General features: G+C 36.2%; 1 protein-coding gene across 5 annotated transcripts in view; it reads right to left on the reverse strand.

Annotated features, from left to right (window-relative positions):
* The window catches only part of dtnbb (dystrobrevin, beta b), a 65109-nt gene that overhangs the window by 32363 nt on the left and 4866 nt on the right, over positions 1 to 27880 (reverse strand). For 4 of the 5 annotated variants that reach the window (XM_061894177.1, XM_061894174.1, XM_061894176.1 and 1 more), the window contains exons 3-9: positions 24551 to 24618; positions 18004 to 18084; positions 17713 to 17926; positions 13715 to 13800; positions 13464 to 13618; positions 10036 to 10141; positions 5056 to 5222 (exon numbers count right to left, since the gene is read on the reverse strand). In XM_061894177.1, the coding sequence (XP_061750161.1) occupies positions 5056 to 5222; positions 10036 to 10141; positions 13464 to 13618; positions 13715 to 13800; positions 17713 to 17926; positions 18004 to 18084; positions 24551 to 24617 (876 nt within the window). In that variant the 5' untranslated portion in view covers position 24618. The remainder of the gene's footprint in view (positions 1 to 5055; positions 5223 to 10035; positions 10142 to 13463; positions 13619 to 13714; positions 13801 to 17712; positions 17927 to 18003; positions 18085 to 24550; positions 24619 to 27880) is intronic. The other variant, XM_061894175.1, reaches the window with a different exon arrangement.

Below are 27880 nucleotides of genomic sequence, written 5' to 3' on the forward strand. Positions count from 1 at the left end.
TTTTTTCCAAGTACTGTATATCACTATCATAACCGATAGTGTTTTTTTACACAAAAATACATACTTTTTTTCCCCCAAGTATCATTATCACTATTATTATATATAAAAACTAGTGTTGTGTCTTTTTTTTTTTTACACAAAAACACGCCCAAAAAAAGTTTTTTCCAAGTACTGTATATCACTATTATAACCGATAGTGTTTTTTTACACAAAAACACACAATTTTTTTCCCCCAAGTATCATTATCACTATTATTACATATAAAAACTAGTGTTGTGTCTTTTTTTTTTTTACACAAAAACACGCCCCAAAAAAGTTTTGTCCAAGTACTGTATATCGCTATCATAACCGATAGTGTTTTTTTACACAAAAACACACAATTTTTTTCCCCCAGGTATCATTATCACTATTATTACATATAAAAACTAGTGTTGTGTTTGGTTTTTTTTACACAAAAACACTCCCCAAAAAGTTTTTTTCCAAGTACTGTATATCACTATCATAACCGATAGTGTTTTTTTACACAAAAACACATACTTTTTTTCCCCCAAGTATCATTATCACTATTATTACATATAAAAACTAGTGTTGTGTCTTTTTTTTTTTTTACACAAAAACACGCCCAAAAAAAGTTTTTTCCAAGTACTGTATATCGCTATCATAACCGATAGTGGTTTTTCACACAAAAACACACAATTTTTTCCCCAAAGTATCATAATCACAATTATTACATATAAAAACTAGTGTTGTGTTTGTTTTTTTTACACAAAAACACTCCAAAAAAAAGTTTTTTTCCAAGTACTGTATATCACTATCATAACCGATAGTGTTTTTTTACACAAAAATACATACTTTTTTTCCCCCAAGTATCATTATCACTATTATTACATATAAAACTAGTGTTGTGTCTTTTTTTTTTACACAAAAACACGCCCCAAAAAAGTTTTTTCCAAGTACTGTATATCGCTATCATAACCGATAGTGTTTTTTTACACAAAAATACATACTTTTTTTCCCCCAAGTATCATTATCACTATTATTACATATAAAAACTAGTGTTGTGTCTTTTTTTTTACACAAAAACACGCCCCAAAAAAGTTTTTCCCAAGTACTGTATATCGCTATCATAACCGATAGTGTTTTTTTACACAAAAATAAATACTTTTTTCCCCCCAAATATCATTATCACTATTATTATATATAAAAACTAGTGTTGTGTCTTTTTTTTTTTTTACACAAAAACACGCCCAAAAAAAGTTTTTTCCAAGTACTGTATATCGCTATCATAACCGATAGTGGTTTTTCACACAAAAACACACAATTTTTTCCCCCCAGTATCATTATCACTATTATTACATATAAAAACTAGTGTTGTGTATTTTTTTTTTTTACACAAAAACACACCCCAAAAAATTTTTTTTCCAAGTACTGTATATCACTATCATAACCGATAGTGTTTTTTTACACAAAAATAAATACTTTTTTTCCCCCAAGTATCATTATCACTATTATTATATATAAAAACTAGTGTTGTGTCTTTTTTTTTTTTACACAAAAACACGCCCAAAAAAAGTTTTTTCCAAGTACTGTATATCGCTATCATAACCGATAGTGGTTTTTCACACAAAAACACACAATTTTTTCCCCCCAGTATCATTATCACTATTATTACATATAAAAACTAGTGTTGTGTATTTTTTTTTTTTACACAAAAACACACCCCAAAAAATGTTTTTTCCAAGTACTGTATATCACTATTATAACCGATAGTGTTTTTTTACACAAAAATACATACTTTTTTTCCCCCAAGTATCATTATCACTATTATTATATATAAAAACTAGTGTTGTGTCTTTTTTTTTTTTTTACACAAAAACACGCCCAAAAAAAGTTTTTTCCAAGTACTGTATATCACTATTATAACCGATAGTGGTTTTTCACACAAAAACACACAATTTTTTTCCCCCAAGTATCATTATCACTATTATTACATATAAAAACTAGTGTTGTGTCTTTTTTTTTTTTTACACAAAAACACGCCCAAAAAATGTTTTTTCCAAGTACTGTATATCACTATTATAACCGATAGTGTTTTTTTACACAAAAACACACAATTTTTTTCCCCCAAGTATCATCATCACTATTATTACATATAAAAACTAGTGTTGTGTCTTTTTTTTTTTTACACAAAAACACGCCCAAAAAAAGTTTTGTCCAAGTACTGTATATCGCTATCATAACCGATAGTGTTTTTTTACACAAAAACACACAATTTTTTTCCCCCAGGTATCATTATCACTATTATTACATATAAAAACTAGTGTTGTGTTTGTTTTTTTTTACACAAAAACACTCCCCAAAAAGTTTTTTTCCAAGTACTGTATATCACTATTATAACCGATAGTGTTTTTTTACACAAAAACACATACTTTTTTTCCCCCAAGTATCATTATCACTATTATTACATATAAAAACTAGTGTTGTGTCTTTTTTTTTTTTACACAAAAACACGCCCCAAAAAAGTTTTTTCCAAGTACTGTATATCGCTATCATAACCGATAGTGGTTTTTCACACAAAAACACACAATTTTTTCCCCAAAGTATCATAATCACAATTATTACATATAAAAACTAGTGTTGTGTTTGTTTTTTTTACACAAAAACACTCCAAAAAAAAGTTTTTTTCCAAGTACTGTATATCACTATCATAACCGATAGTGTTTTTTTACACAAAAATACATACTTTTTTTCCCCCAAGTATCATTATCACTATTATTACATATAAAAACTAGTGTTGTGTCTTTTTTTTTTACACAAAAACACGCCCCAAAAAAGTTTTTTCCAAGTACTGTATATCGCTATCATAACCGATAGTGGTTTTTCACACAAAAACACACAATTTTTTCCCCAAAGTATCATAATCACAATTATTACATATAAAAACTAGTGTTGTGTTTGTTTTTTTTACACAAAAACACTCCAAAAAAAAGTTTTTTTCCAAGTACTGTATATCACTATCATAACCGATAGTGTTTTTTTACACAAAAATACATACTTTTTTTCCCCCAAGTATCATTATCACTATTATTACATATAAAAACTAGTGTTGTGTCTTTTTTTTTTTACACAAAAAAACGCCCCCAAAAAGTTTTTCCCAAGTACTGTATATCACTATCATAACCGATAGTGTTTTTTTACACAAAAATAAATACTTTTTTTCCCCCAAATATCATTATCACTATTATTATATATAAAAACTAGTGTTGTGTCTTTTTTTTTTTTACACAAAAACACGCCCCAAAAAAGTTTTTTCCAAGTACTGTATATCGCTATCATAACCGATAGTGGTTTTTCACACAAAAACACACAATTTTTTCCCCCCAGTATCATTATCACTATTATTACATATAAAAACTAGTGTTGTGTATTTTTTTTTTTACACAAAAACACACCCCAAAAAAAAATTTTTCCAAGTACTGTATATCACTATTATAACCGATAGTGTTTTTTTACACAAAAATACATACTTTTTTTCCCCCAAGTATCATTATCACTATTATTACATATAAAAACTAGCGTTGTGTCTTTTTTTTTTTTACACAAAAACACACCCCAAAAAAGTTTTTTCCAAGTACTGTATATCACTATTATAACCGATAGTGGTTTTTTACTCAAAAATACATACTTTTTTCCCCCAAGTATCATTATCACTATTGTTATATATAAAAACTAGTGTTGTGTTTGTTTCTTTTACACAAAAACACTCCAAAAAAAAGTTTTTTGCCAAGTACTGTATATCACTTTTATAACCGATAGTGGTTTTTCACACAAAAACACACAATTTTTTTCCCCCAAGTATCATTATCACTATTATTATATATAAAAACTAGTGTTGTGTCTTTTTTTTTTTTTTACACAAAAACACGCCCAAAAAAAGTTTTTTCCAAGTACTGTATATCACTATTATAACCGATAGTGGTTTTTCACACAAAAACACACAATTTTTTTCCCCCAAGTATCATTATCACTATTATTACATATAAAAACTAGTGTTGTGTTTGTTTTTTTTTACACAAAAACACACCAAAAAAAAGTTTTTTTCCAAGTACTGTATATCACTATTATAACCGATAGTGTTTTTTTACACAAAAACACATACTTTTTTTCCCCCAAGTATCATTATCACTATTATTACATATAAAAACTAGTGTTGTGTCTTTTTTTTTTTTTTACACAAAAACACGCCCAAAAAAAGTTTTTTCCAAGTACTGTATATCGCTATCATAACCGATAGTGGTTTTTCACACAAAAACACAAATTTTTTTTCCCCCAAGTATCATTATCACTATTATTACATATAAAAACTAGTGTTGTGTTTGTTTTTTTTTTACACAAAAACACACCAAAAAAATGTTTTTTTCCAAGTACTGTATATCACTATCATAACCGATAGTGTTTTTTTACACAAAAATACATACTTTTTTTCCCCCCAAGTATCATTATCACTATTATCATATATAAAAAATTGTGTTTTTGTTTTGTTTTAAACACAAAAACACACCCCAAATAAGTTTCCCCCATGTATTATCATAAGTATTATTATAAATAACTAGTAAAGCGCAGTTTTTACACACAAAAAAACAACTAAGAGCAAAAAAACACAAGTTTTTTAAATGTGTCTTTATCACTATCGTTATAATTAACAGCTGAAGTGTTTTTGTTTTTTTTACACAAAAATAGTTTCCCCCAAGTATCATTATCAGTATCATTATACATAAAATATATATATATTTCTTTATACAAAAACACAGGAAAAAATTGTTGTTTTCCCAAGTATCATCACCACACAAAGAAAAAAGTTTCCTCCAAATATAATCATAACTCTGACAAATGTTTTTTCTCAAAAACACACCAAAAAAGTATCTTCCAAGTATCATTATCACTGTAATTATAAGTTACCACTAAATTGGTGATTTTTTTTTGTATTTATCTTTGGAGACAATCAACAATGCATACAATTTACGCCCCAAGATGCAACTTTTCACCTCATCTTACCCAGGACGAGTGCTCCTTCATCTGGTGCTGGTTGCTATGGGGACCGTTGGCGTGGCCCCGCCAGAAGCAGCTCTGGCACAGCTGGTAGCCGTGGCACTGTTGGCACCTGTAGCGGAAACCCATCATGCTCTCGCTCCGGCAATAGGAACATTCCACCGGATGGAAGACTGGAAGGGAGGGGTGGGGGTAGGAGAGAGAAATGTGATTGGCTGGAGGATATTAAAGAGGCGGAGCTCTTTTGTGGACGCCGCTTTAATAAGCTGTAGTTGGAAATGAAAAAATTCAATAAATGGATCTTCAAAATGTGTCATTAATTATTTATAATTATATAATAAGTATGTTATAAAATGTGTCATTTACTTTAAAAGTACATTTAATTATTTTTGTTATTTTAATCACTGGACTAGATTTGTGTAAGCCCCGCCCACTGACTTTGATGGTTGAGTTTGATGGACAAAATAAATTGATGAAGTAAATAAATAAATAATGAAATCAACAACAAAAAAATACTTAAATCATGAAATAATTCATTAAATCAGCAAAGAGGATTAGAATGGCAGTAGTGTATAGTTTAGTTTAGTTTTTTGTTGCGCCCTAAAAAGTGTTAATACTGTAGGTATTGTACTTATTACACAGCAGCAGTTTGATTGTAACGTGCATCTTAGTTGTAGTTTTTATTACAAATTTGGAGGTGTTGAAACCGCCATGTAAAATCGCTAATGCTAATAGCCGGCTATCTATGGCAAATCCAATGTAAATTAGCATCAAGCTGGCAAATTTTGTAAAAGACGAGCATTTCTTTTTTGAGTCAATTACACTTGCAAGGGCAAGACATTAGATGGCAGTAGCGTATAGTTTATGGTGTGTTGTTAAGGTTGTGGTTGCGCCCTTAAAAGTGTTCATACTGTAGGTATTGTACTGCTGTTTGATTTTAACATGCATCATGGTTAAAATTTTATTAACAAATTTGGAAGTGTCGAAATTGCCATGTAAAATCGCTAATGCTAATAGCCGCCTATCCATGGCAAATCCAATGTAAATTAGCATCAAGCTAGCAAATTTTGTAAAAGATGAGCAGTTCTTTTTTTGGTCAATTACACTTGCAGGGGCAAGACATTAGATGGCAGTAGTGTATGGTTAATGGTATGTTGTTTAGGTCTTGGTTGCTCCCTAAAAAGTGTTCATACTGTAGGTATTGTACTGCTGTTTTTGAGTCAATTACACTTGCAAGGGCAAGACATTAGATGGCAGTAGTGTATAGTTTATGGTGTGTTGTTAAGGTTGTGGTTGCGCCCTTAAAAGTGTTCATACTGTAGGTATTGTACTGCTGTTTGATTTTAACATGCATCATGGTTAAAATTTTATTAACAAATTTGGAAGTGTCGAAATTGCCATGTAAAATCGCTAATGCTAATAGCCGCCTATCCATGGCAAATCCAATGTAAATTAGCATCAAGCTAGCAAATTTTGTAAAAGATGAGCAGTTCTTTTTTTGGTCAATTACACTTGCAAGGGCAAGACATTAGATGGCAGTAGTGTATGGTTAATGGTATGTTGTTTAGGTCTTGGTTGCTCCCTAAAAAGTGTTCATACTGTAGGTATTGTACTGCTGTTTTTGAGTCAATTACACTTGCAAGGGCAAGACATTAGATGGCAGTAGTGTATGGTTTATGGTGTGTTGTTTAGGTTGTGGTTGCACCCTTAAAAGGGTTCATACTGTAGGTATTGTACTGCTGTTTGATTGTAACATGCATCTTGGTTAAAATTTTATTAACAAATTTGGAAGTGTTGAAATTGCCATGTAAAATCGCTAATGCTAATAGCCGCCTATCTATGGCAAATCCAATGTAAATTAGCATCAAGCTAGCAAATTTTGTAAAAGACGAGCAGTTCTTTTTTGAGTCAAATACACTTGCAAGGGCAAGACATTAGATGGCAGTAGTGTATAGTTTATGGTGTGTTGTTTAGGTTGTGGTTGCTCCCTAAAAAGTGTTCATACTGTAGGTATTGTACTGCTGTTTGATTGTAACATGCATCTTGGTTAAAATGTTAATAACAAATTTGGAGGTGTTGAAATGGCCATGTAAAATTGCTAATGCTAATAGCCGGCTATCCATGGAAAACCCAATGTAAATTAGCATCAAGCTGGCAAATTTTGTAAAAGACGAGCAGTTCTTTTTTGAGTCAATTACACTTGCAAGGGCAAGACATTAGATGGCAGTAGTGTATAGTTTATGGTGTGTTGTTAAGGTTGTGGTTGCGCCCTTAAAAGTGTTCATACTGTAGGTATTGTACTGCTGTTTGATTTTAACATGCATCATGGTTAAAATTTTATTAACAAATTTGGAAGTGTCGAAATTGCCATGTAAAATCGCTAATGCTAATAGCCGCCTATCCATGGCAAATCCAATGTAAATTAGCATCAAGCTAGCAAATTTTGTAAAAGATGAGCAGTTCTTTTTTTGGTCAATTACACTTGCAAGGGCAAGACATTAGATGGCAGTAGTGTATGGTTAATGGTATGTTGTTTAGGTCTTGGTTGCTCCCTAAAAAGTGTTCATACTGTAGGTATTGTACTGCTGTTTTTGAGTCAATTACACTTGCAAGGGCAAGACATTAGATGGCAGTAGTGTATGGTTTATGGTGTGTTGTTTAGGTTGTGGTTGCACCCTTAAAAGGGTTCATACTGTAGGTATTGTACTGCTGTTTGATTGTAACATGCATCTTGGTTAAAATTTTATTAACAAATTTGGAAGTGTTGAAATTGCCATGTAAAATCGCTAATGCTAATAGCCGCCTATCTATGGCAAATCCAATGTAAATTAGCATCAAGCTAGCAAATTTTGTAAAAGACGAGCAGTTCTTTTTTGAGTCAATTACACTTGCAAGGGCAAGACATTAGATGGCAGTAGTGTATGGTTTATGGTATGTTGTTTATATTTTGGTTGCTCCCTAAAAAGTGTTCATACTGTAGGTATTGTACTGCTGTTTGATTGTAACATGCATCTTGGTTAAAATGTTATAAACAAATTTGGAGGTTTTGAAATTGCCATGTAAAATTGCTAATGCTAATAGCCGGCTATCTATGGAAAACCCAATGTAAATTAGCATCAACCTAGCACATTTTGTAAAAGACGAGCAGTTCTTTTTTGAGTCAATTACACTTGCAAGGGCAAGACATTAGATGGCAGTAGTGTATGGTTTATGGTGTGTTGTTTAGGTTGTGGTTGCGCCCTAAAAAGTGTTCATACTGTAGGTATAGTACTGCTGTTTGATTGTAACATGCATCTTGGTTAAAATGTTAATAACAAATTTGGAGGTGTTGAAATGGCCATGTAAAATCGCTAATGCTAATAGCCGCCTATCTATGGCAAATCCAATGTAAATTAGCATCAAGCTAGCAAATGTTGTAAAAGACGAGCAGTTCTTTTTTGAGTCAATTACACTTGCAAGGGCAAGACATTAGATGGCAGTAGTGTATGGTTTATGGTGTGTTGTTTAGGTTCTGGTTGCACCCTTAAAAGGGTTCATACTGTAGGTATTGCACTGCTGTTTGATTGTAACATGCATCTTGGTTAAAATTTTATTAACAAATTTGGAAGTGTTGAAATTGCCATGTAAAATCGCTAATGCTAATAGCCGCCTATCTATGGCAAATCCAATGTAAATTAGCATCAAGCTAGCAAATTTTGTAAAAGACGAGCAGTTCTTTTTTGAGTCAATTACACTTGCAAGGGCAAGACATTAGATGGCAGTAGTGTATGGTTTATGGTGTGTTGTTTAGGTTGTGGTTGCGCCCTAAAAAGTATTCATACTTTAGGTATTGTACTGCTGTTTGATTGTAACATGCATCTTGGTTAAAATTTTATTAACAAATTTGGAAGTGTTGAAATTGCCATGTAAAATCGCTAATGCTAATAGCCGCCTATCTATGGCAAATCCAATGTAAATTAGCATCAAGCTAGCAAATTTTGTAAAAGATGAATAGTTCTTTTTTTGGTCAATTACACTTGCAGGGGCAAGACATTAGATGGCAGTAGTGTATGGTTAATGGTATGTTGTTTAGGTCTTGGTTGCTCCCTAAAAAGTGTTCATACTGTAGGTATTGTACTGCTGTTTTTGAGTCAATTACACTTGCAAGGGCAAGACATTAGATGGCAGTAGTGTATGGTTTATGGTGTGTTGTTTAGGTTGTGGTTGCGCCCTAAAAAGTATTCATACTTTAGGTATTGTACTGCTGTTTGATTGTAACATGCATCTTGGTTAAAATTTTATTAACAAATTTGGAAGTGTTGAAATTGCCATGTAAAATCGCTAATGCTAATAGCCGCCTATCTATGGCAAATCCAATGTAAATTAGCATCAAGCTAGCAAATTTTGTAAAAGATGAATAGTTCTTTTTTTGGTCAATTACACTTGCAAGGGCAAGACATTAGATGGCAGTAGTGTATGGTTAATGGTATGTTGTTTAGGTTCTGGTTGCACCCTTAAAAGGGTTCATACTGTAGGTATTGTACTGCTGTTTGATTGTAACATGCATCTTGGTTAAAATGTTAATAACAAATTTGGAAGTGTTGAAATGGCCATGTAAAATTGCTAATGCTAATAGCCGCCTATCTATGGAAAACCCAACGTAAATTAGCATCAAGCTAGCAAATTTTGTAAAAGATGAGCAGTTCTTTTTTTGGTCACTTGCAAGGCCAAGACATTAGATGGCAGTAGTGTATGGTTTATGGTGTGTTTATTTTTTTGTTGCGCCCTAAAAAGTGTTAATACTGTAGGTGCAAGCTGTTTGATTGTAACATGCATTTTCGTTAAAATTGTATTAAGAAATTTTTAGGTGTTGAAATTGCCATGAAAAATCACTAATGCTAATAGCAGCCTATCTATGGCAAATCCAATGTAAATTAGCATCAAGCTAGCACTACTGACAGGTCGCTTTGCGGCTCATGGATCGGAGGCATTTTTTTTTTTTTTTACCATTTTCGACGTTGGCGAGTCGGTGCATCAGCGGCAGCCAGACGAGGCATTGAGGTGGGGGGTCCGCCATCAACACGTCCAAAAAAGTGTTCAGCACGATCTTCTTCTAGATGCAAACACAGACACACACACACACACAAGCACGCACACACACACACACACACACACACACACACACACACACGCTGGTTATCATTTGGAATAGGGACCAAGTTTTTGATCGTGACTTGTGGGGACCACCCTTTCTAAAGTTTCTGGAGGCATACAAAAAAAGATGTAAAATGGCCACTGCCCAGTAAGCTCATACATGTCTTTAAATCTCTGGATTGATGAAGTAATGTGCTGATCATACTTACTGCGGACCCTGGGGAAAAAGAGTTAATATGGTTCATGGGGACCAAATTTGAATAATCAGGCATACTTCACACACACATTTGTACGTGACCACTGAGGACCATTTATTTAAAAAAAAGGGAAAATGTGCAAATGTCTCACACTCAGACTAACCAGTAAACATGCTTTATGGGCCAAAAATTAAAAAACATTCGGACATCTTCAGAATGGATCTGACTATTATTTAAAAAGGTTTTTCCCTTTAGGGGACCTGTTTTTTATGTCCCCACACAGTCAGAAGTCCCCTAAAGGTGTGTAAACAGAGCAATGTCCCCATTAAGTAAGCATTACCAGAACACACACACACACACACACACACACACACACACACACACACACACACACACACACACACACACAGTTAACTCATACACGTCTTTAAATCTCTGTGCTGTTCATACTTACTGGGGACCCAGGGGAAAAAGAGTTAATATTGTTCAAGGGGACCAAATTTAAATAAGTTTGCAAAATCTACACACATTTGTACGTGACTACTGAGGACCATTTAAAAAAAAAAAAGTTCAAATTAAATATGACATGATCCTCAGAATACAGAATGGATCTGACTATCATTTAAAAAGGTTACCCTTTAGGGAACCTGTTTTTATGTCCCCACACTGTCAGAAGTCCCCTAAAGGTATGTAAACAGAGCGATGTCCCCATTAAGTAAGCATTACCAGAACACACACACACACACACACACACACACACACACACACACACACACACACACACACACACACACACACAGTTAACTCATACACGTCTTTAAATCTCTGTGCTGTTCATACTTACTGGGGACCCAGGGGAAAAAGAGTTAATATTGTTCAAGGGGACCAAATTTAAATAAGTTTGCAAAATCTACACACATTTGTACGTGACTACTGAGGACCATTTAAAAAAAAAAAGTTCAAATTAAATATGACATGATCCTCAGAATACAGAATGGATCTGACTATCATTTAAAAAGGTTACCCTTTAGGGAACCTGTTTTTTTGTCCCCATACTGTCAGAGGTCCCCTAAAGGTGTGTAAACAGAGCGATGTCCCCATTAGGTAAGCATTGCCAGAACGCGCGCGCACACACACACACACAAACACACACACACACACACACACACACACACACACACACACACACACACACACACACACACACACACACACACACACACACACACTGGTTATCATTTGGGAATGGGGACCAGGTATTTGATCATGACTTGTGGGGAACACCCTTTCTACCAGTTGTGGAGGCATAAAAAAAATCAGTAAAATAACCACTGCCCAGTTAGCTCATACACGTCTTTAAATCTCTGTGCTGTTCATACTTACTGGGGACCCTGGGGAAAAACAATTAATATAGTTCAAGGGTACCAAATGTAAATAATTTTGCAAAATACATGCAGATTTGTACGTGACTACTGAGGACCATTTAAAAAAAAAATAAGTTCAAATTAAATATGACATGATCCTTAAAATACAAAATGGATATGATTATCATTTTAAAAGGTTTCCCTTTAGGGGACCGGTTTTTTATGTCCCCACACCGTCAGAAGTCCCCTAAAAGTGTGTAAACAGAGCGATGTCCACATTAAGTAAGCATTGCCAGAACACACACACACACACACACACACACACACACACACACACACACACTGGTTATCATTTGGGAATGGGGACCAGGTATTTGATCGTGACTTGTGGGGACCACCATTTCTACAGGTTGTGGAGGCATCAAAAAATGAGGTAAAGTAGCCACTGCCCAGTTAGCTCATACACGTCTTTAAATCTCTGTGCTGTTCATACTTACTGGGGACCCTGGGGAAAAACAATTAATATAGTTCAAGGGTACCAAATGTAAATAATTTTGCAAAATACATGCAAATTTGTACGTGACTACTGAGGACCATTTAAAAAAAAAAGAAGTTCAAATTAAATATGACATGATCCTTAAAATACAAAATGGATATGACTATCATTTTAAAAGGTTTCCCTTTAGGGGACCTGTTTTTTATGTCCCCACACAGTCAGAAGTCCCCTAAAGGTGTGTAAACAGAGCGATGTCCCCAGTAAGTAAGCATTGCCAAAACAAACACACACACACACACACACACATACTGGTTATCATTTGGGAAAGGGGACCAGGTATTTGATCATGACTTGTGGTGAACACCCTTTCTACAAGTTGTGGAGGCATAAAAAAAATGAGGTAAAAAAGCCACTGCCCAGTTAGCTCATACACGTCTTTAAATCTCTGTGCTGTTCATACTTACTGGGGACCCTGGGGAAAAACAATTAATATAGTTCAAGGGTACCAAATGTAAATAATTTTGCAAAATACATGCAAATTTGTACGTGACTACTGAGGACCATTTAAAAAAAAAAGAAGTTCAAATTAAATATGACATGATCCTTAAAATACAAAATGGATATGACTATCATTTTAAAAGGTTTCCCTGTTTTTTATGTCCCCACACCGTCAGAAGTCCCCTAAAGGTGTGTAAACAGAGCTATGTCCCCATTAAGTAAGCATTGCCAGAAAACACACACACACATACACACACACACCTTTACTGGTTATCATTTAGGAATGGGGACCAGGTCTGTGATCATGACTTATGGGGACCAACCTTTCTACAGGTTGTGGAGGCATAAAAAAAAATGAGGTAAAATGGCCACTGCCCAGTTAGCTCACACACGTCTTTATATCTCTGTTCATACTTACTGGGGACCCTGGGGAAAAAGAGTTAATATGGTTCAAGGGGACTAAAATTTAAATAATTTTGTACGTGACTACTGAGGACCATTTAAAAAAAAAAAAGTTCAAATTAAATATGACATGATCCTTAGAATACACAATGGATCTGACTATTATTTTTTATGTCCCCACACCGTCAGAAGTCCCCTAAAGGTGTGTAAACAGAGCGATGTCCCCATTAAGTAAGCATTGCTAGAACACACACACACACACACACACACACACACACACACACACACACACACACAGGGGCAGTGAGATGCTAAAGTTCTTACCTGCTGGGGGAAGCAGGTCCTCAGCGAGTGCTCGGTGTAGCCAAAGGAGGGGCCCTCGAAGACGGCGGTGGGGAGCTTGAGCACCTCGCGGAGGAACTGGTCGAACTTGGCGAACACCATCACGCCGCTCGAGTCGGAGATCTGTGAGAAAATGTCTGCAGAGCGCAAACATCATTGAGTGGGATGCAAAACGTTTGGGTGGACAACAGCACCCCCGTGTGGCCAAGCGGGAAACTGCTCATCACACTTACAGCGCAGCTTGTCCACGATTTTGCCGCCGCACATTGTGGACAGCATGGCTTTCATGGAGAAGACCGTCAGCTTGCCGTGGCTTTCGCTGCACGCGAAGGAGACAAAGCATGTTTCACTTTATCAACAACACCCGACTGACTTCAACTACAAACCCTAAAACCAGTTAAGTTGTCACCTTGAATAGACTGCAAAGACAAGATATTTAACCTTGGAACTGGAAAACGTTATTTTTTTGCCAATGTTAGCTCATTTGGAATTTGATAACATGTTTAAAATAACCTGGAACAAGCGGCAAAAAAGACAGAGAAAGTTGGGGAATGCTCATCAAACACTTATTTTGAACATCCCACAGGTGAACAGGCTAACTGGGAACAGGTGGGTGCCATCATTGGGTGTAAAATCAGCTTCCATGGAATGATCAGTCCTTCACAAACAAGAACAGGGCGAGGGTCACCACTTTGTCGACAAATGCCTGAGCAAATTGTTGAAGAACAACATTTTTCAACCAGCTATTGCAAATAATTTAAGGATTTCACCATCTACGCTCCGTAATATCGTCAAAAGGTTCAGAGAATCTGGAGAAATCGCAGCACGTAAGCGATCAGGCAGTACCGCACCAAAGAGCGACATCGGTGTGTAAAGGATATCACCACATTGGCTCAGGAACACTTCAGAAAAAACACTGTCAGTAACTACAGTTGGTCGCTACATCTGTAAATGCAAGTTAAAACTCTACTATGCAAAGCCCAAAGCCATTTATCAACAACACCCGGAAACGCCGCCGGCTATGCTGGGCCCGAAATCATCTAAGATGGACTGATGCAAAGTGGGAAAATGTTCTGTGGTCTGACAAGTCCACATTTCAAATTGTTTTTGGAATTCTTCCCACTCTTGCTTGACGTACATTTTATGTTGTTCAACGGTCTCCGTGGCTTGGCATCGTGTTACTGAAATAAGCAGGGGCGTCCATGATAATGTTGCTTGGATGCTCCCAAAACCTGTTTGTCCTGTAGGGACAAACAATACATGGCCGAGTGGTCAATCACTGTCAGGCTTGGCGATAGCCGGAGAGTTTTACGGTCGCTCATAAACCCAGACGTCCTATAATGCACCTTACCTTGCCTTGGGAGCCAGGATAAACTCGGGTGTGCTAAAAAATGTTTTTCCAGGCAGACACTGCGGTCTCAGTTTGTCTCCCAGGACAGATTTAGCCACTTTTTGGCAAACAATCGATGCTGATGCAATCTGCCACTAACGGTGGATTGAATAGCACACTGAGCCCATGAGGCGTCACCATGGCAACCGCATCAGCATCTTTTCTGTTAGAGGGCAGTAGTCAATAGTTTACGGTGTGTTGTTCTGGTTTTTGTTGCGCCTCACAAAGTGTTCATACTGTAAATATATTACTTATTACACAGCAGCTGTTTGATTGTAACGTGCATCTTAGTTGAAGTTTTAATTAACAAAATTAGGATGTGTTGAAATCGCCATGTAAAATCGCTAATGCTAACCGCAGCCTATCTATGGCAAATCCAGTGTAAATTAGCATCAAGCTAATACATTTTGTAAAAATTTAGTGGTTTTTGGAGTAAAATTACAGTTGCAAGGCCAACACATTAGAGGGCAGTAGTGTATAGTTTATGGGGTGTTGTTTAGGTTTTTGTTGCGCCCTAAAAAGTGTTAATACTGTAGGCACTGTACTTATTACACAGCAGCTGTTTGATTGTAACGTGCATCTTAGTTGAAGTTTTAATTAACAAAATTGGGATGTGTTGAAATCGCCATGTAAAATCGCTAATGCTAACCGCAGCCTACCTATGGAAAATCCAGTGTAAATTAGCATCAAGCTAACACATTTTGTAAAAATTGAGCGTTTTCTGGAGTAAATGTATAGTTGCAAGACCAAGACATTAGAGGGCAGTGGTATATAGTTTATGGGGTGTTGTTTAGGTTTCTGTTGCTCCCTAAAAAGTGTTAATACTGTAGGTACTGTACTTATTACACAGCAGCTGTTTGATTGTACCGTGCATCTTAGTTGGAGTTTTGATTAACAAATTTGGAGGTGTTGAAATCGCCATTTAAATTTGCTAATGCTAACCGCAGCCTATCTATGGAATATCCAGGGTGAATTAGCATCAAGCTAACAACATTTCTAAAAAATTGAGCGTTTTCTGGAGTAAAATTACAGTTGCAAGGCCAAAACATTTGAGGGCAGTGGTGTATAGTTTATGGGGTGATGTTTAGGTTTTTGTTGCGCCCTAAAAAGTGGTAATACTGTAAGTATTGTACTTATTAAACAGCAGCTGTTCGATTGTAACGTGCATCTTAGTTGAAGTTTTAATTAACATATTTGGAGGTGTTGAAATCGCCATGTAAAATCGCTAATGCTAACCGCAGCCTATCTATGGCAAATCCAGTGTAAATTAGCATCAAGCTAACACATTTTGTAAAAATTGAGCGTTTTCTGGAATAAAATTACAGTTTCAAGGCCAACACATTAGAGGGCAGTAGTGTATAGTTTATGGTATGCTGTTTAGGTTTTTGTTGCACCCTAAAAAGTGTTAATACTGTAGGTACTGTACTTATTACACAGCAGCTGTTTGATTGTACCGTGCATCTTAGTTGAAGTTTTAATTAACAAAATTAGGATGTGTTGAAATCGCCATGTAAAATCGCTAATGCTAACTGCAGCCTATCTATGGAATATCCAGTGTAAATTAGCATCAAGCTAATACATTTTGTAAAAATTTTGTGGTTTTTGGAGTAAAATTACAATTGCAAGGCCAACACATTAGAGGGCAGTAGTGTATAGTTTATGGGGTGTTGTTTAGGTTTTTGTTGCGCCCTAAAAAGTGTTAATACTGTAGGCACTGTACTTATTACACAGCAGCTGTTTGATTGTAACGTGCATCTTAGTTGAAGTTTTAATTAACAAAATTAGGATGTGTTGAAATCGCCATGTAAAATCGCTAATGCTAACCGCAGCCTACCTATGGAAAATCCAGTGTAAATTAGCATCAAGCTAACACATTTTGTAAAAATTGAGCGTTTTCTGGAGTAAATGTATAGTTGCAAGACCAAGACATTAGAGGGCAGTGGTATATAGTTTATGGGGTGTTGTTTAGGTTTTTGTTGCTCCCTAAAAAGTGTTAATACTGTAGGTACTGTACTTATTACACAGCAGCTGTTTGATTGTACCGTGCATCTTAGTTGAAGTTTTGATTAACAAATTTGGAGGTGTTGAAATCGCCATGTAAATTTGCTAATGCTAAACGTTTTTTTGGAGTACAATTACAAGACAGAGTACAAGACATTAGAGGGGCAGTAGTGTATAGTTTAGTAGTAGTAAGTAGTAAATTATATTTATATAGCGCTTTTCTCTAGTGACTCAAAGCGCTTTACATAGTGAAACCCAATATCTAAGTTACATTTAAACCAGTGTGGGTGGCACTGGGAGCAGGTGGGTAAAGTGCCTTGCCCAAGGACACAACGGCAGTGACTAGGATGGCGGAAGCGGGAATCGAACCTGCAACCCTCAAGTTGCTGGCACGGCCCCTCTACCAACCGAGCTATGCCGGCCCTTATATAGTGATTTGTTTGGGTTTTTGTTGCGCCCTAAAAAGTGTTAATACTGCAAGTATTGTACTTATTACACAGCAGCTGTTAGAAGTATGCTAACTTATCCAATGTCTGCAGGCTAACATTGACATGCTAACATTTTATACTAACTTTTAATTTATTTATTTTTTCCCCTGCATCTACCTAAAAATCATGTTTTTTGATACTTCACCTCATCTTAGAAGTATGTTAACTTATCCCATGTTAGCATGCTAACATTAGCATGCTAGCATTTCAGCTCAATTTTGGTACGTTCAACCCTTACTCATGCACACGTGCCAAACAACAGAAGAATAAGTGTTGATAGAAACATGTCAGCAGCTAAATTAAGAGCCAAAAAATTTTTGGGCAATTTTCCTATTACTATTGTAAATTTTACCTGTCGTAGGTGGCCACCATGAAGTTGAGCAGCAGGCCGATGGACTGCTCCACGTTGATCTGGTGCGTGGTGGGCAGCCGCTTGTTGAGCTGGTAGTAGATGGAGGACAGGATGGTCTCCAGGCGAGACACGTTGATCTCGGCGCCGTGGTCCAGCGTGTTGAGGCCGTTGTCCCGGAAGGCCTCGATCATGTTCCACACGTCCACCAGGTGCACTGACACACACAATAAATGACCAACACGTGACCTCGGTCTACCGTTACCGGGCAGGCGCTTGTTTTCTTTGTCTTACGGTTGCATCGCTTATGCACGAAGCGCAGTTTGCAGGCCGTCCTGTAGGTGGACAGTCTGATCACGTCAAAGTTCTGAGCTCCTGGAGACAGAAAGAACCAATCAGTTCCAGGCACAGAGTTCAGACTTAACTGGAAAATGGAACGAGTTCCGGGGTTCTACTGCGAGGACGCTAGCGCCCCCTGGTGGAGGTCATGCAAACAGTGAGAGTACAACTCATTCTTCACTTTTTTTCCACATTTCGTTACAGCCTTATTCTATTTTCCGGACCATAATTATAGTTGTGCTTACCGACCTCGAAGCAATTTTATTTGGTACAAGGTGTAGTGATAACTGTGACCAGTAGATGGCAGTCACACATAAGTGTGCATCCCAAAATGTTTCTCCTTATAGGCAAAATTGAACTCTGTTTCTGCCTGATTCCTTGCTTCTTGTCTTGTTTAATAGATAGTTACCTATCTATATAAGGCGCATTAAAATGATTTCCCCCCCAATTTACCATATTTTCCAGAATATAAGGCGCACTTGAAAAATATTTTTTCTTAAAACTCGACAGTGCGCCTTATAACCCGGTGAGCCCAATTATACGGAAGAATTCTGGTTTTGCTTACCGACCTCGAAGCAATTTTATTTGGTACAAGGTGTAGTGATAAGTGTGACCAGTAGATGGCAGTCACACATAAGTGTGCAGCCCAAAATGTTTCTCCTCGTCGTCAAAATTGAACTCTGTTTCTGCCTGATTCCTTGCTTCTTGTCTTGTTTAATAGATAGTTACCTATCTATATAAGGCGCATTAAAATGATTTTCCCCCAAATTTACCATATTTTCCAGAATATAAGGCGCACTTGAAAAATATTTTTTCTTAAAACTCGACAGTGCGCCTTACAACCCGGTGCGCCTAATGTACGGAATAATTCTGGTTGTGCTTACTGACCTCGAAGCAATTTTATTTGGTACGAGATGTAATGATAAGTGTGACCAGTAGATGGCAGTCACACATAAGTGTGCAGCCCAAAATGTTTCTCCTCGTCGGCAAAATTGAACTCTGTTTCTGCCTGATTCCTTGCTTCTTGTCTTTTTGAACTATCTATTAAACCTGACAATAAGGCGCATTAAAATTATTTTCCCCCAAATTTACCATATTTTCCAGACCATAAGGCGCACTTAAAAAAATAGTTTTTCTTAAAACTCGACAGTGCACCTTATAACCTAATGTACGGAATAATTCTGGTTGTGCTTAACGACCTCGAAGCAATTTTATTTGGTACAAAGTGTAGTGATAAGTGTGATCAGTAGATGGCAGTCACACATAAGTGTGCAGCCCAAAAAGTTTCTCCTCATTGGGCAAAATTGAACTCTGTTTCTGCCTGATTCCTTGCTTCTTGTCTTGTTGAATAGATAGTTACCTATCTATATAAGGCACATTAAAATTATTCCCCCCCAAATTTACCATATTTTCCGGACTATAAGGCGCACTTGAAAAATATTTTTTCTTAAAACTCGACAGTGCGCCTTATAACCCGGTGAGCCCAATTATACGGAATAATTCTGGTTTTGCTTACCGACCTCGAAGCAATTTTATTTGGTACAAGGTGTAATGATAAGTGTGACCAGTAGATGGCAGTCACACATAAGCGTGCAGCCCCAAACGTTTCTCCTCATTGAGCAAAATTGAAATATGTCTCTGCTTTATTCCTTGCTTCTTGTTTTGTTTATTAGATAGTTCGGTGTTCGAACCTGACAATGAGGCGCATTAAAATGATGTTACCCCCCCAAATTTACCATATTTTCCAGACTATAAGGCGCACTTAAAAAAATCGTTTTTCTTAAAACTCGACAGTGCGCCTTATAACCCGGTGCGCCTAATGTACGGAATAATCCTGGTTGTGCTTACCGACCTCGAAGCAATTTTATTTGGTACAAAGTGTAGTGATAAGTGTGATCAGTAGATGGCAGTCACACATAAGTGTGCAGCCCAAAAAGTTTCTCCTCATTGGGCAAAATTGAACTCTGTTTCTGCCTGATTCCTTGCTTCTTGTCTTGTTTAATAGATAGTTACCTATCTATATAAGGCGCATTAAAATTATTCTCCCCCAAATTTACCATATTTTCCGGACTATAAGGCGCACTCGAAAAATATTTTTTCTTAAAACTCGACAGTGCGCCTTATAACCCGGTGAGCCCAATTATACGGAATAATTCTGGTTTTGCTTACCGACCTCGAAGCAATTTTATTTGGTACAAGGTGTAATGATAAGTGTGACCAGTAGATGGCAGTCACACATAAGTGTGCAGCCCAAAATGTTTCTCCTCGTCGGCAAAATTGAACTCTGTTTTTGCCTGATTCCTTGCTTCTTGTCTTGTTTAATAGATAGTTACCTATCTATCAAACCTGACAATAAGGTGCATTAAAATTATTTTTCCCCAAATTCACCATATTTTCCGGACTATAAGGCGCACTTAAAGAAATTTTTTTCTTAAAACTGGACAGTGCGCCTTACAACCCTGTGCGCCTATTGTACGGAATAATTCTGGTTGTGCTTACCAACTTTGAAGCAATTTTATTTGGTACAAGGTGTAGTGATAAGTGTGACCAGTAGATGGCAGTCACACATAAGTGTACAGCCCAAAAAGTTTCTCCTCATTGGGCAAAATTGAACTTTGTTTCTGCCTGATTCCTTGCTTCTTGTCTTGTTTAATAGATAGTTACCTATCTATTAAACCTGACAATAAGGCGCATTAAAATTATTTCCCCCAAAATGTTCCATATTTTCCGGACTATAAGGCGGACTTAATAAATTGTTTTTCTTAAAACTCAACAGTGCGCCTAATGTACGGAATAATTCTGGTTGTGCTTACCGACCTCGAAGCAATTTTATTTGGTACAAGGTGTAGTGATAAGTGTGACCAGTAGATGGCAGTCACACATAAGTGTGTAGCCCAAAATGTTTCTCCTCGTCGGCAAAATTGAACTCTGTTTCTGCCTGATTCCTTGCTTCTTGTCTTGTTTAATAGATAGTTACCTATCTATATAAGGCGCATTAAAATTATTTTCCCCCAAATTTACCATATTTTCCAGAATATAAGGCGCACTTGAAAAATATTTTTTCTTAAAACTCGACAGTGCGCCTTATAACCCGGTGAGCCCAATTATACGGAAGAATTCTGGTTTTGCTTACCGACTTCGAAGCAATTTTTTTTGGTACAAGGTGTAATGATAAGTGTGACCAGTAGATGGCAGTCACACATAAGTGTGCAGCCCAAAATGTTTCTCCTCGTCGGCAAAATTGAACTCTGTTTCTGCCTGATTCCTTGCTTCTTGTCTTGTTTAATAGATAGTTACCTATCTATCAAACCTGACAATAAGGTGCATTAAAATTATTTTCCCCCAAATTTACCATATTTTGCGGACTATAAGGCGCACTTAAAGAAATGTTTTTCTTAAAACTGTACAGTGCGCCTTACAACCCGGTGCGCCTAATGTACGGAATAATGCTGGTTGTGCTTACCGACCTCGAATCAATTTTATTTGGTACAAGGTGTAATGATAAGTGTGACCAGTAGATGGCAGTCACACATAAGTGTGCAGCCCAAAATGTTTCTCCTCATTGGGCAAAATTGAACTCTGTCTCTGCCTGATTCCTTGCTTCTTGTCTTGTTTAATAGATAGTTACCTATCTATCAAACCTGACAATAAGGCGCATTAAAATTATTTTCCCCAAAATTTACCATATTTTTCGGACTATAAGGCGCACTTAAAAAAATAGTTTTTCTTAAAACTCGAGAGTGCGCCTTATAATCCAGTGCGCCTAAGGTACGGAAGGATTCTGGTTGTGCTGACCGACCTCGAAGCAATTTTATTTGGTACAAGGTGTAGTGATAAGTGTGACCAGTAGATGGCAGTCACACATAAGTGTGCAGCCCAAAATGTTTCTCCTTATAGGCAAAATTGAACTCTGTTTCTGCCTGATTCCTTGCTTCTTGTCTTGTTTAATAGATAGTTACCTATCTATATAAGGCGCATTAAAATTATTTTCCCCCAAATTTACCATATTTTCCGGACTATAAGGCGCACTTAAAAAAATAGTTTTTCTTAAAACTCGACAGTGCGCCTTATAACCCGGTGCGCCTAATGTACGGAATAATTCTGGTTGTGCTTACTGACCTCGAAGCAATTTTATTTGGTACGAGATGTAATGATAAGTGTGACCAGTAGATGGCAGTCACACATAAGTGTGCAGCCCAAAATGTTTCTCCTCGTCGGCAAAATTGAACTCTGTTTCTGCCTGATTCCTTGCTTCTTGTCTTGTTTAACTATCTATTAAACCTGACAATAAGGCGCATTAAAATTATTTTCCCCCAAATTTACCATATTTTCCAGACCATAAGGCGCACTTAAAAAAATAGTTTTTCTTAGAACTCGACAGTGCACCTTATAACCTAATGTACGGAATAATTCTGGTTGTGCTTAACGACCTCGAAGCAATTTTATTTGGTACAAAGTGTAGTGATAAGTGTGATCAGTAGATGGCAGTCACACATAAGTGTGCAGCCCAAAAAGTTTCTCCTCATTGGGCAAAATTGAACTCTGTTTCTGCCTGATTCCTTGCTTCTTGTCTTGTTTAATAGATAGTTACCTATCTATATAAGGCGCATTAAAATTATTCTCCCCCAAATTTACCATATTTTCCGGACTATAAGGCGCACTTGAAAAATATTTTTTCTTAAAACTCGACAGTGCGCCTTATAACCCGGTGAGCCCAATTATACGGAATAATTCTGGTTTTGCTTACCGACCTCGAAGCAATTTTATTTGGTACAAGGTGTAATGATAAGTGTGACCAGTAGATGGCAGTCACACATAAGCGTGCAGCCCCAAACGTTTCTCCTCATTGAGCAAAATTGAAATATGTCTCTGCTTTATTCCTTGCTTCTTGTTTTGTTTATTAGATAGTTCGGTGTTCGAACCTGACAATGAGGCACATTAAAATGATGTTACCCCCCCAAATTTACCATATTTTCCAGACTATAAGGCGCACTTAAAAAAAATTTTTTTCTTAAAACTCGACAGTGCGCCTTATAACCCGGTGCGCCTAATGTACGGAATAATCCTGGTTGTGCTTACCGACCTCGAAGCAATTTTATTTGGTACAAGGTGTAGTGATAAGTGTGACCAGTAGATGGCAGTCACACATAAGTGTGCAGCCCAAAATGTTTCTCCTCGTCGGCAAAATTGAACTCTGTTCCTGCCTGATTCCTTGCTTCTTGTCTTGTTTAATAGATAGTTACCTATCTATATAAGGCGCATTAAAAAGATTTTCCCCCAAATTTACCATATTTTCCGGACTATAAGGCGGACCTAAAGAAATTTTTTTCTTAAAACTGTACAGTGCGCCTTATAACCCGGCGCGCCTAATGTACGGAATAATTCTGGTTGTGCTTACCGACCTCGAAACAATTTTATTTGGCACAAGGTGTAATGATAAGTATGAGCGTAGATGGCAGTCACACATAAGTGTGCAGCACAAAATGTTTCTCCTCATTGGGCAAAATTGAACTCTGTTTCTGCCTGATTCCTTGCTTCTTGTCTTGTTTAATAGATAGTTACCTATAATATAGTTATAGTTACCTATCTATTAAACCTGACAATAAGGCGCATTAAAATTATTTCCCCCCAACTTTACCATATTTTCCGGACTATAAGGCGGACTTAAAAAATAGTTTTTCTTAAAACTCGACAGTGCGCCTTATAATCCAGTGCGCCTAATGTATGGAATAATTCTGGTTGTGCTTACCGACCTCAAAGCAATTTTATTTGGTACAAAGTGTAGTGATAAGTGTGACCAGTAGATGGCAGTCACTCATAAGTGTGCAGCCCCAAACGTTTCTCCTCAATGAGCAAAATTGAAATCTGTCTCTGCTTGATTCCTTTCTTCTTGTCTTGTTTATTAGATAGTTCGGTGTTCGAACCGGACAATAAGGCGCATTAAAATGATTTCCCCCCCCCCCAAATTTACCATATTTTCCAAACTATAAGGCGCACTTCAAGAATTGTTTTTCTTAAAACTGGACAGTGCGCCTTACAACCTGTTGCGCCTATTGTACGGAATAATTCTGGTTGTGCTTACCGACCTCGAAGTAATTTTATTTGGTACGTGGTGTAATGATAAGTGTGACCAGTAGATGGCAGTCACACATAAGTGTGCAGCCCAAAATGTTTCTCCTCATTGGGCAAAATTGAACTCTGTCTCTGCCTGATTCCTTGCTTCTTGTCTTGTTTAATAGATAGTTCAATGTTTGAAGCTGACGATACTGCGCATTTAAATGATTTCCCCCCCAAATTTACCGTATTTTCCGGACTATGAGGCGCACTTAAAAGTATTAATGCAAAATAAAAAAACTAAATAGAAAAAAACACTTTTCACATTGTCATTATGGGGTATGGTGTGTGGAATTTTGAGGACAAAAAAATTAATTTATTTTGGAATAAGGCCGTGACATAACAAAACTGTGGAAGAAAAAAAACCTGTATGACGGCGTTGACTCACTCATCTCCATGAAGAGCTGCCTCTTCTCCACCACCGCCTTCCCTCGCTTGCTGCCCTCCTCGATCATCCTGACACACCCAACACCAGAATGAATGCAACAAAGTCTTCTATTGTGTTATTTTACTTCAATTTGTGGATTATTTCCAGTCCTAATTGGGGTCGTTAAGATTATTCGTTTTGAACAACATTGCTGCTTTCATTAATTTTTGCAAGCGCAGCCATCGCATGAAGTCCACAAAATGTTCCATTGTGTTATTTTACTTCAATTTCTATGATTTGTGGATTATTTCCAGTCCTAATTGGGGTCGTTAAAATTATTTGTTTTGAACAAGATTGCTGCTTTCATTAATTTTTGCAAGTGCAGCCATCGCATCAATGCAACAAAGTGTTCTATTGTATTATTTTATTGAAATTTCTATGACATTGTGGATTATTTTCAGTCCTAATTGGGGTCATTAAGATGATTATTTTAAACAAAATTGTAGCGTTCATTAATTTTTGCAAGTGCAGCCATCGCGTTAAATCAACAAAATGTTTTATTGTGTTATTCTATTTCAATTTCTATGACTTTGTGGATAATTTCCAGTCCTAATTGGGGTCGTTAAGATGATTTGTTTTGAACAACATTGCTGCTTTCATTCATTTTTGCAAGTGCAGCCATCGCATGAAGTCAACAAAATGTTCCATTGTGTTATTTTACTTCAATTTCTATGACATTGTGGATTATTTCTAGTACTGATTGGGGTCGTTAAAATGATTTGTTTTGAACAAGATTGCTGCTTTCATTTATTTTCGCAATTGCAGCCATCGCATGAAGTCAACAAAATGTTTTACTGTGTTATTCTATTTCAATTTCTATGACTTTGTGGATTATTTCCAGTCCTAATTGGGGTCGTTAAGATTATTTGTTTTGAACAACATTGCAGCTTTCATTAATTTTTGCAAGTGCAGCCATCGCATGAAGTCAACAAAATGTTCTATTGTGTTATGTTACTTCAATTTCTATGACATTGTGGATTATTTCCAGTCCTAATTGGGGTCGTTAAAATGATTTGTTTTGAACAAGATTTCTGCTTTCATTAATTTTTGCAATCGCAGCCATCGCATGAAGTCAACAAAATGTTTTACTGTGTTATACTATTTCAATTTCTATGACTTTGTGGATTATTTCCAGTACTGATTGGGGTCGTTAAAATGATTTGTTTTGAACAAGATTGCTGCTTTCATTAATTTTTGCAAGTGCAGCCATCGCATCAATGCAACAAAGTGTTCTATTGTATTATTTTATTGAAATTTCTATGACATTGTGGATTATTTTCAGTCCTAATTGTGGTCATTAAGATGATTATTTTAAACAAAATTGTAGCGTTCATTAATTTTTGCAAGTGCAGCCATCGCGTTAAATCAACAAAATGTTTTATTGTGTTATTCTATTTCAATTTCTATGACTTTGTGGATAATTTCCAGTCCTAATTGGGGTCGTTAAGATGATTTGTTTTGAACAAGATTGCTGCTTTCATTCCTTTTTGCAAGTGCAGCCATCGCATGAAGTCAACAAAATGTTCCATTATGTTATTTTACTTCAATTTCTATGACATTGTGGATTATTTTCAGTCGTAAATGGGGTCATTAAGATGATTTATTTTAAACAAAATTGTAGCTTTCATTAATTTTTGCAAGTGCAGCCATCGCGTTAAATCAAAAAAATGTTTTATTGTGTTATTCTATTTCAATTTCTATGACTTTGTGGATTATTTACAGTCCTAATTGGGGTGAATGAGATGATTTGTTTAGAACAAGATCTCTGCTTTCATTAATTTTTGCAAGTGCAGCCATCGCATGAAGTCAACAAAATGTTCCATTGTGTTATTTTACTTCAATTTCTATGACATTGTGGATTATTTCTAGTACTGATTGGGGTCGTTAAAATGATTTGTTTTGAACAAGATTGCTGCTTTCATTCATTTTCGCAATTGCAGCCATCGCATGAAGTCAACAAAATGTTTTACTGTGTTATTCTATTTCAATTTCTATGACTTTGTGGATTATTTCCAGTCCTAATTGGGGTCGTTAAGATTATTTGTTTTGAACAACATTGCAGCTTTCATTAATTTTTGCAAGTGCAGCCATCGCATGAAGTCAACAAAATGTTCTATTGTGTTATTTTACTTCAATTTCTATGACATTGTGGATTATTTCCAGTCCTAATTGGGGTCGTTAAAATGATTTGTTTTGAACAAGATTTCTGCTTTCATTAATTTTTGCAATCGCAGCCATCGCATGAAGTCAACAAAATGTTTTACTGTGTTATACTATTTCAATTTCTATGACTTTGTGGATTATTTCCAGTACTGATTGGGGTCGTTAAGATGATTTGTTTTGAACAAAATTGCTGCTTTCATTCATTTTTGCAAGTGCAGCCGTTGCATCAATGCAACAAAGTGTTCTATTGTATTATTTCATTAAAATTTCTATGACATTGTGGATTATTTTCAGTCGTAAATGGGGTCATTAAGAGGATTTATTTTAAAGAAAATTGTAGCTTTCATTAATTTTTGCAAGTGCAGCCATCGCGTTAAATCAAAAAAAATGTTTTATTGTGTTATTCTATTTCAATTTCTATGACTTGTGGATTATTTCCAGTCCTAATTGGGGTCGTTAAGATTATTTGTTTTGAACAACATTGCTGCTTTCATTAATTTTTGCAAGTGGCGCCATCGCATGAAGTCAACAAAATGTTCCATTGTGTTATTTTACTTCAATTTCTATGACATTGTGGATTATTTCCAGTCCTAATTGGGGTCGGTTAAAATTATTTGTTTTGAACAAGATTGCTGCTTTCATTAATGTTTGCAAGTGCAGCCATCGCATGAAGTCAACAAAATGTTTTACTGTGTTATTCTATTTCAATTTCTATGACTTTGTGGATTATTTCCAGTACTGATTCGGGTCGTTAAGATGATTTGTTTTGAACAAGATTGCTGCTTTCATTCATTTTTGCAAGTGCAGCCATCGCATCAATGCAACAAAGTGTTCTATTGTATTATTTTATTGAAATTTCTATGACATTGTGGATTATTTTCAGTCCTAATTGTGGTCTTTAAGATGATTATTTTAAACAAAATTGTAGCTTTCATTAATTTTTGCAAGTGCAGCCATCGCGTTAAATCAACAAAATGTTTTATTGTGTTATTCTATTTCAATTTCTATGACTTTGTGGATTATTTCCAGTCCTAATTGGGGTGAATAAGATGATTTGTTTAGAACAAGATTGCTGCTTTCATTAATTTTTGCAAGTGCAGCCATCGCATGAAGTCAACAAAATGTTTT

The sequence above is a fragment of the Nerophis ophidion genome, linkage group LG03, assembly GCF_033978795.1.
Source record: "Nerophis ophidion isolate RoL-2023_Sa linkage group LG03, RoL_Noph_v1.0, whole genome shotgun sequence".
NCBI classification, from domain to species: Eukaryota; Metazoa; Chordata; class Actinopteri; order Syngnathiformes; family Syngnathidae; genus Nerophis; species Nerophis ophidion.